Source organism: Mytilus edulis, chromosome 10 (genome assembly GCF_963676685.1).
Source record: "Mytilus edulis chromosome 10, xbMytEdul2.2, whole genome shotgun sequence".
NCBI lineage: Eukaryota > Metazoa > Mollusca > Bivalvia > Mytilida > Mytilidae > Mytilus > Mytilus edulis.
In genome coordinates, this window is record NC_092353.1 from 18,440,952 (window position 1) to 18,450,826 (window position 9,875).

Genomic DNA, 9,875 nt, shown 5'->3' on the forward strand with positions numbered 1-9,875 from the left:
TAGAGTTCTTAAACCTCCACAAGGATACAACTCCTGAAACAGTGTTTGGCTGGGAGATCAAATTGCAGTAAGTAATAAAAACACATGTTCATGATTGATAATGGCTTTTAATGTCACACTGTAGATGTGTCTGGCATATACATCTTGATATATTCTTTTTCTGTATGTATTTTCATTTAGTTTCCTGCTGACAGTTTTTGTTTTTAATTATTTCTTGCATTATGGTGTTTTCACTAATTTTCAGATGAATTTTTGGGGTGTGGTTTTCAATTGCTGTAAAGGAGGGACGATTGATACCAGAGGGACAGTCAAACTCATAAATCGAAAATAAACTGACCACGCCATGGCTAAAAATGAAAAAGACAAACAGAGAAACAATAGTACACATGACACAACATAGAAAACTAAGGAATAAGCAACACAAACCCCACCAAAAACTAGGGGTGATCTCATGTGCTCTGGAAGGGTGAGCAGATTCTGCTCCACATGTGGCACCCTTCGTGTTGTTCATGTTATAACAAATCCTGTAAATAGTATAATTCGGTAGGTCACATTTATGAAAGGAAAGGGGATTGTAGTTACGACGTAAGGAACATGTCCGGCATAATTTGAGAAACTGTTATTCCATAATGGTCAACCAGCTGTAATGTAGTGCATATTAGTATGTATAATATTTGCATGTACCTTGCCTGTTTTCCTGTTGAAACAGTTTTTGCCGCATATAATATTCCTCCTCCATTATAGTCCTATAGATCAATCAAGTAAAGTATTATTATTCATGAGAGAAATAAATTTGAAAGAAAATATTCTATTCTATTAAAATTGATGTGGAGGATAGGCTTCCTCAGCATCTAACATACTTACTTTGAGTAATTTTTATACGCCCGTCAAAATTTTGACGGGACGTATTATGGTATACAAATGTCCGGTGTCCGTCCGTCTGTCCGGCGTAAACATGTCGCACCGTAACTTGAGAACGACTTATCCAAATTTCATGAAACTTAATATAGTTGTTTCTTATGATAGTCAAATGATCTGTATACTTTTTGGTGAAAATAAGATTTAAACTTTTTGAGTTACGGCACTTTATAACTAAAACAGGGGTGTGTTTTTTTCACATGTCGCACTGTATCTCAAAAACGATTCTTGATTATGACTTAAAACTTTAAACACTTCTTAGTTATATTAATCTCAATATCTGTATACTTTTTGGTGATGATTCAAAATTTCATTTTTGAGTTATTGAGTATTTTGTAAAAAAGGGGGAGGTTTTTTTTACATGTCGCGCCATATCTCAAAAACTATTTATGATTATTGCTTAAAACTTTACACATGTCTTTGTTATATTAATCTAAAGATCTGTATACTTTTTGGTAATTATTCAAAATTTTATTTTTGAGTTATTGAGTATTTTGTAAAACAGGGGAGGGTTTTTTACATGTCGCGCCGTATCTCAAAAATAAGTTATGATTTTTGCTTAAAACTTTACACACTTCTTTGATATATTAATCTAAAGATCTATATACTTTTTGGTTTTGATTCAAAATTTTATTTTGGTAATATTTAGTTTTTGTAAAAAAAAACAGGGTGGGAGGTTTCACATGTCCCGCCGTGTCTCTAAAACAATATATGGTTATTGCTTAAAACTTTCTCATAAACTATTTATGATTATTGCATAAGACTTCCACATAAGACGTCGGGCGTATCATGCGCTCATGGCGCAGCTGTTTATTGCACATATCAAATGGAAATCTAACCATAAATTAGGCATTTCCTGAAATAAAACTTACTTTGCTACCCCTCCAAATCAATTTAAATGCAATACCAATCATCTATATTGTGCTTAAAGTTCAATGAATAATTTTTTGGGGTTATTTTCAGACGTGAAATTCAACCGGTCAAGTCATCATCTAAAGTAACCGAGGAAGGGATAGAAATAAATTTAATTAAAGCCAAAAAAGAACAGTGGGAAATACTTGAAAGGGCAGGTAAGATAAAATATCTTGCTTAAATATATTTTGAAAAACATGAAAATAAGGAACAAATGCTAGCTTATTTTACGTAAAAAGAAGAATCAATTATGTGGTTGTTATATTCCCTGCAGTCTATATTAGACAAAAAAGATTGCCTTTAATTTTGAAAATAAAAAAAAAAATTCATGACTGTCCTGAAGGAGAAAGGACATTAAGGCAGGTTTATAAGAATGCCTTCAAAACTTTTGCCTTAAATCAAGAAATATATGTGAATAAGATGAAACTTAAACTCTTTATTTTGTCATACATGTGTCATAATATTTGCACATTTAACAAAAATGAAGAAAAATACTGATTTTGTGCACTTAGGAAAGTCCATATATTCTTTGCGGAGATATTTTCTCAACTAAAAAAAATTTAAGACTCTTTCTTGCAACTTTTTATATAATTCAACAAAATATTAAGTTGTTGTTTTAATGTGACCATACCTTTCCCATGCAAAATATACTCCGAAATTCGATATACCAGAAAAATCAAGAAATTCAAAAAAATATTGGATTTATTTCTTCTATTCCTTCAAACCAATTGTTTTTCCATATTTTACTTTTTGAAGACACCATTATGCTATTTGATATGTATTGGTTCTCATTCATCATTGCAATACACAAATAAACAGCAAAAATAAATTTAAGAAATTAGCCTTGCAAACAGCTTAGACCCTCGCATACTTGTGAATGATGAATGTTTTATAACCCTTTACTACATTTATTATGAACATAATAACAAACTGTATAATGAAATGTTATTCTTATTTTCATCTTAGCAAGCCCAATTATCTCAGAGAGAAGTGAATTGGCACAAAAAGATTCAACTTCTGTTGGGAATACTACCCAGTCATCACAACCATGTCAGTCTCCAAAACCATCCACTAGTTATGGATCATGTGTCATAGTAGGCTCAAAGAAAAGACCTTCAATGGATGGTTTGTATACGTCACAAATCTTATTTAATAATGTATATATATGTAATGTGTCATTTCTTTTTTAGACCTTTGCATTGGTCATAATTATACAAATAGTATACTGTGGATTTATTTATTTTCCTGGGTATCAATTTTAGTGAATTGAGGAAAACTTGCATTTTCATGGGTATTTGATTTTGTGGTTTTGCAAATCTCTGCACACAAAAAGTATAGAAATTATGTCATTTGTTGAACATTTGTATTTGTGGTTCACGAAACCCACAAAAATGAATATCAAATGAATAGTAATGAATCCATAGAAAAATAATTAGAACCTATTACCTTATCTGTACGTTCCGCATCTGACAGGCACACCACCAAACAGTGTATTTAGGATTTTGCTATATACACAGGTCATAACCACAGGGTTGACACTATTAAATTCAATCATTGTCACATGGTTCCCTATTGAAGTATTTTGATCAGCAGGACTTTCTAAGATAACAATATGAATACTAAAAATCTGGACTTAAAATAAGGCTTATAGGTACAGTTTTCAATATGTTAGCAGGCATGACGTAAAACAGCGAATCAAAAAAATTCAACTTTATTTATAAATAATATAGGACAATGCTGTTGATTTAAAAAATACTCCATTCCAGGACCTTTTGTTTTTCAAATAATTCATATTACCAATAATTGATAAGTTCCAGGTCAACGGGTTCAAACAGAAAGATTTTAAAGGAGGGAAAACTGTGTATCTAATAATCGGCATGACGTTATCAGACGACAATACCAATACTAGAATAAGGCTTACGCATTGTTATATACTTTAATTCAGTCACGGACCATTGATATCACAGTGTGTTTTAGTAAGATCTACAATTAGGACAAATGAAGGAAATCATCAAACGATTTCTTTTAAGAGTTTTCACCCTTTTATATATAAAAATATTGAACACAAAATTAGCTGATTTACAGTACCATGGATACTCCATTATATTTTAGTACATTTATATGAACTTTCAAAGGGCGTATACTTAGTATTAATCACAGATCTTGGTTTTCAGACACAAATAGAAACAGAAATATACCTACATTGCTCTTAATGCTAACTTGGTCTAAAGAATGCTGCACGTGGTGTCTTTATTTACTATTTTATTTATGATTCCCTGGGACTTTTTTATTTCCTAGATTGTGTTATTCTTATTTGCAACCTCTGTATCTTGGCAATTTGCATAGGAAATCTTTATGAAATAAAACAAAATCAAATATATCTTCTTATAGGAAATGATTGTCTCTCAAACACTAATTCAGGAAGAAAGAAAAGAAAGAGTTTACAAAACTCGGTAAGTGGCAAATTGTTATGATAAATGGTTCTAAAATTTTGAAATTATACAGCACTGGCAGACTATGAATTTATTTATCTTATTTTGCATTTTCTACTGTCAAGTTTTTTGAAATGGACTGACTAGGGGATTCAAAAAGAGTAAAATTTATATTGTCTAAAATACAGAGACTTTGAATTAATAAGTAATGTTGCTGTCCATCAGATTGTTTTTTTTTCTGAATTTTCTGCCTACTGAGAGACATATCTTGGTGTCAATAGTTTATGATTTTAATCATTTCCATTAGGGTTGTGCTATTAAAACAAAAGGCACACATAGAAGGCACTTTGAAATAAGGGTACAACCATTTACAGAGGCAATTTCTCTAACAATTTCAATACACAAAAAACACACCTATCTATGAGATTTCTAAGTTCTTTTACAGGGTCTTATATATGTAGTCTCTTTTCAGAGTTGTCTTGTGACATTGGCAATCATACCACATCTTTTTTTATGCCCCATTTATGGGCATTATGTTTTCTGGTATGTCTCTCCGTGCGTTCGTCATGTCGTTCGTTCGTCCATCTGTCCCAGTTCAGGTTAATGCTTAAGGTCAAGGTAGTTTTTGATGAAGTTAAAGTCCAATCATCTTGAAACTTAGTACACATGTTCCCTATGATATGATGTTTCTAAATAGAGTTTTTACCCAATTTTACTGTCCACTGAACATAGAAAATAATAGTGAGGATGGGGCATCTGTGTACTATGAAACCTTTCTTGTTTTTGGGATACGATTGCTTTCAAGAAATCTGTAGACTTATACGATTGGCTCAGGGTATCATGCCCTTACGTCAAATGTTTTATTCTAAACATTAAGGAACATCTCAGATTCTTTTGATTATCTTGGTTTAAAAGGTAAAAACAAACAAATGAATTGAACTTAAACAACTTTCCTATAATGTTCTTTTCATAATCTTCATGTTTGATATTTCCCTTGACTTATATGCATGTTTTTAACAACACAAAAAATCAGAATTAAGCAGTATTTATATTTAGTGATTTTATAAATTTAGAAACACGTCAGAGGGAATTCCCCAGTTGTGATAAAAATGCGAGAGTTCTCTGAATTCCGATAAATCTATTTCTGTCATATAAGAACTGAAGTGGAGTTTTTCTTATATGTTGACCACTGTTATGAAACTGATATTTGATGTACTTGCATAAAGAAAAAGAGAACCATCTAGGTCGTTTAATTTATGTGCATTCTTGCTCCAGGGTTTGTTTAGGGAATTATGCGCATGCGTATAGTTTTCTTGACTTCAAGGGGTATTAGATTGAATGGTTGCTCTGGATTCCCCACTCAATTGATTAATTTATAACTCCTGGGATCCTTTCTATGTATGTCTGCTATTGAGGGATATTGTTGTTGCATAATTTTAATCATATGCATCATTTAAATTAAAATAAATGTAGTCCACATCATAAAAGTAACTACAACAATCCTTCAGGTGAAATGGAGTCTTCCATATTATCATTTTGAGTTGTCTCCCTTCCGGAATTAACTTCGTGAATTCTGAATAACAACACGTTGAGAAAAATAAACTTGTTCTGTCGATAAACGTCGTATTATATTAAAAAAAACGATCGCAATTTAAACCGAGGAATGTGTACCGAAAGAGGTCATGATCACTGCCAAAGGAAATTCAATATTTAAAGAGTTAGGAATAGGGTTCCTCCTAGAATCAACGTAGGAAAATAGGTGATACATGTAAGATACGAAGTGAAATACCTTCTCTCACTCTGAGTCTCAGTGACTGCTGAGGAAAGTAAACTTAGAATTGAAAGTACAAAACTAAAACACAATAGACCTTTAGTATATTGTTCACATACTTTTATCCGGGATTGGCTATATTGTAACTATTTAGATTACATATATTTTACATTTTACATGTGCAGTTGAATTAGTTTTGAAAATAATATTATCCAGCTACATGTATACATGTGTCAATGAAAACAATGGCAATTGTATCCCTCAGAGCAATCTGCTCTTTGATTATATATTATGTAAACACCCTTGTTCAGAAATAATTGTTATGGCTCTTGTTTTCTTTTTCCTAGTATTTTGTTTTTATTTGTAGGATGAACAAGTTGAAGACCTATTAAAGGAAATGGTAGACAAAAAAGAAATAGAACATTTCATAACCACAAAGGTATGTTGTCAGCTCTATTATAAGAAGGTTTGCAACTCTGTAACAAAATGATAAGCTTTGAAAAAACGACAGTTTAAGACTGACAGTAAAATAAATAACAGAACTAAAAAACAGAAAAAAAATAACATCTATTTCCTTTATTTTGAGATATAAGACGTTGAAAATTTGACTGGAAATGAATCTCTCTAGATTTTTCAGTCATTCATTTAACAGTGGTACCTATTTGCTTTGACAAAGGTAAAGATGGAAGTATATAGTGATGGATAGTCTGTTTGTTATATGTTTTTATGCCCAACCTAGGTGCATTTTTTTTTGTCTGTGTGTTCTTTGTTCATTAGTTCCTCCATCTGTACTTCTGTCTGTCCTGCTTAAGGTTTAAAGTTTTTGGTCAAGGTAGTTTTTGATGCAGTCCAATCAACTTGAAACTTAGTACACATGTTACCTATGATATATGATCTTTCTAATTTTAAGGCTACATTTTGATCCCAATTTCATGGTCCACTGAACATAGAAAATGATAGTGCTAGTCAGGCATCCCTTTACTATGGACACATTCTTGTTTATTACCTATTGTCCTACTTATGTATCATCTACTGCTACTGAGTTGCTTGACAGGATCTTGTGAAACTTTCACAGCACCTATTACAAAACGAATATCATTGTAGAATTTTGTACACAATTTTGTATTTATCTTTATAGATTCTGATGGCCTACCCAGAGTATGATGTGGCAAACAATACACAGTTGATTAAGGAAACTTTGCAAAAGGTAAGACAGCTCAAAATGAAAGAAGCATGTTTTATGTGACTTACTTAAACAAGCAAATATAGCAAATAAACTCATCAGGATTAAATTTTGTATTTTTATACGTGAGTTTCATCTCCAAAAGACTCATCAGTCACACTCGAATCCAAAAAAGTTAAGAAGACCAAATAAAGTACGAAGTTGGAGAGCATTGAGGACCAAAACCCATCAGCAAGGAAGGCCCAACATAACAAATGTAAAACAAATCAAATAAGAAAGCTAACAGCCATGGATTTATGTACTGAACATTGAATGGAAAAAAAATATTAAAAACAGCAACAAACTACATTACTGATTTATATTTGCATATAACATGTGGTTAAACATGTTTGTTGGCATACAACCCTCCCCTGACAGTGAAACAGCCATACTAAAAAAAAAATCAGTTGAAAATGAATATCCCTGTGTTGAAGACCCATTAGTGGCCTTTAGCTATTTTTTGCCCTTTGGTCAGGTTGTTGTCTCTTTGACAAATTACTGGTTTCCATTTGCAATTTAATACTATTTGAATTTCATAACACATTTCTTGAGAATTCATGAACGATGAATTTACATTACTAACCCAATTAAAATTCCTTGAAGCCTCCAGTTATTTGATATTAAAATACAATGTATATTTATTTTTCTTTTCATTTTTTTCAATAGCTATGGACATGATAGACAGATTGTTGAAATCTTGAATAAACAAGAACTTGGCCACAATGAAACAACTAGTGCCAGAATGAGGACCTATTATACATAAATTATAGAAGTTGATTGAATGTTATAAAGGACATGAAAGTTTAAGACCAGTTGTTCTAAACAGCAGGCACTGTTTACATTTATTTATTTCATTTATTAACTGGTATTATCTGTTGTTCAATTCATTTATCATTAAAGATTAATGTTTTAATGTTACCTTTTTATGAAGAAGCCATAGTACAATAATATTTCTCTTTACTAATGTTCAGGTGTTAGGTGTCCCAATGGTGATTGCAAAAAAAGCCTTCTTCATGTACATGATGTAAGATACTTCAAGTGAAGTTTAAATTGCACACTTTCAAATCAACATGTGTTTCAAGTTTTGTAAACATATGTTGATTAGAAAGTGTGCAATTTCCAATTTTCATCAGTTTTAGTTGTAACCTAAAAACATGTGTAGGTAAACACTATATGATTTTACTACTATGCTTTGTTGTAATCTTTGTAACAGGCAACCAAATGAAAAAGTTGAAAAAATGGATGATATTTAAATTTAACTGGTCCTTTAATTAAATCTTGCATGTTTTTAGTATTGCTCCATAAAATTTTTTTTTTAGGAACAATTGTATGTCGCTTTTTTAGTCTTGTCTATAATTCTGTCTGATATAAAAGCATGAGTAACATTGTAATTTGGAAACTTTTCCAAATTATTTTCTACAAATAGTTGCAAATAGAGTTCTATTAGATATGCATTCAACACAAACATATCATGGGAACATATAACTGTCAATTTGTGAAACTCATGCTTTCCCAATGAAGTCTTTGTTTCTCTTAATCTTAATTGAAGATATAGAATGGGTATACAACTGATTGATTTTTTGGTTCTATTGGTCAAAGTTCAAGGTGACTGTTCAAGTAAAAAAAGGGGTTTTTTTCACAAATGATTTTCAATAAGATATTGAGATTCATTTTCTTACATTAGTTGAAGATATAGAGAAGGTGAAGAAGTGACTGTTGTAGTGGTCAAAGTTCAATATGTCGATTTGTTTTAAATGTTTTTGTTTAAAGAAAAAAATTACCAAATGTTAAATTGAGTTTCTTTTGTTGGTTTTCAAAAGATGCTTGTATAGATGAACGATAGAAAGATATCGGGATGATTGAAGAACTCTTTTGATTTCAAAAGGTCATGGTCTCAATTTTTAATAAAAAGAAAATATTAAAATATTTAGTACAACTCACTGTTTTTAGAAAACAACTTGAGATACCCTTGCTTGATTTGAATAAAAGTTGCATCAAAGCAAACATAATAATCTGTGAAGATACTTTCAGATGGGTCAAACACCTATTTAGCCAAATTTAGATATTCACTTACATTTTGACTGCACTTGTATTTTCAAAGCACCTTCCCTATGTCCCAATGCATGTTTTAAAGGAACAGCCTCTAAACAATACCAATTTTAAATATCTTGTTTCCCCCATTATTCCATTGGTGAGAAGTTTGTGTAAATATTGGAATAGGCAAAAGTTAAAATAGGTTAATAGCAAGAAAGGAACAACATTAGAAGACTTGGGGATCATCCTAATAGTTGGAAATACATTTTATGAATTTAAACAAATATTAGTTGCTACATAGGATCTCTTAACTATGGCGTTACTATAAAAGATAAGTTACAGTATGATGGCAAATGAGACAACTATTCATGACAGACCAAACTAATGTTGATGTAAGCAACTGTAAGTCATTTTATGGCATGTCATGAGCAAAATCAATACCCTATAGCAAGCTATAAAAGACCATGACATGACGTGATGTAAAACAATTAAAACTAAAAAAATCAGCAATCTTATTTATCATGAAAGAATAAATCGAAAATAAATATGAAAGACAGCAACTACCAACAACCACTGTATTAAAAGG

At 31.2% G+C, this 9,875-nt stretch overlaps 1 protein-coding gene across 1 annotated transcript in view; it reads left to right on the top strand.

Annotated features, from left to right (window-relative positions):
- Positions 1 to 8,168, top strand: part of LOC139490541 (tripartite motif-containing protein 5-like) — a 22,191-nt gene extending 14,023 nt beyond the window's left edge. Inside the window, exons 9-15 of the mRNA XM_071277346.1 lie at positions 4 to 67; positions 1,882 to 1,988; positions 2,797 to 2,955; positions 4,222 to 4,283; positions 6,401 to 6,472; positions 7,172 to 7,240; positions 7,922 to 8,168. Of these exons, the coding sequence (XP_071133447.1) occupies positions 4 to 37 (34 nt within the window). The 3' untranslated portion in view covers positions 38 to 67; positions 1,882 to 1,988; positions 2,797 to 2,955; ... (2 more) ...; positions 7,172 to 7,240; positions 7,922 to 8,168. The remainder of the gene's footprint in view (positions 1 to 3; positions 68 to 1,881; positions 1,989 to 2,796; positions 2,956 to 4,221; positions 4,284 to 6,400; positions 6,473 to 7,171; positions 7,241 to 7,921) is intronic.
- The last annotated feature ends 1,707 nt before the right edge of the window (positions 8,169 to 9,875 follow it).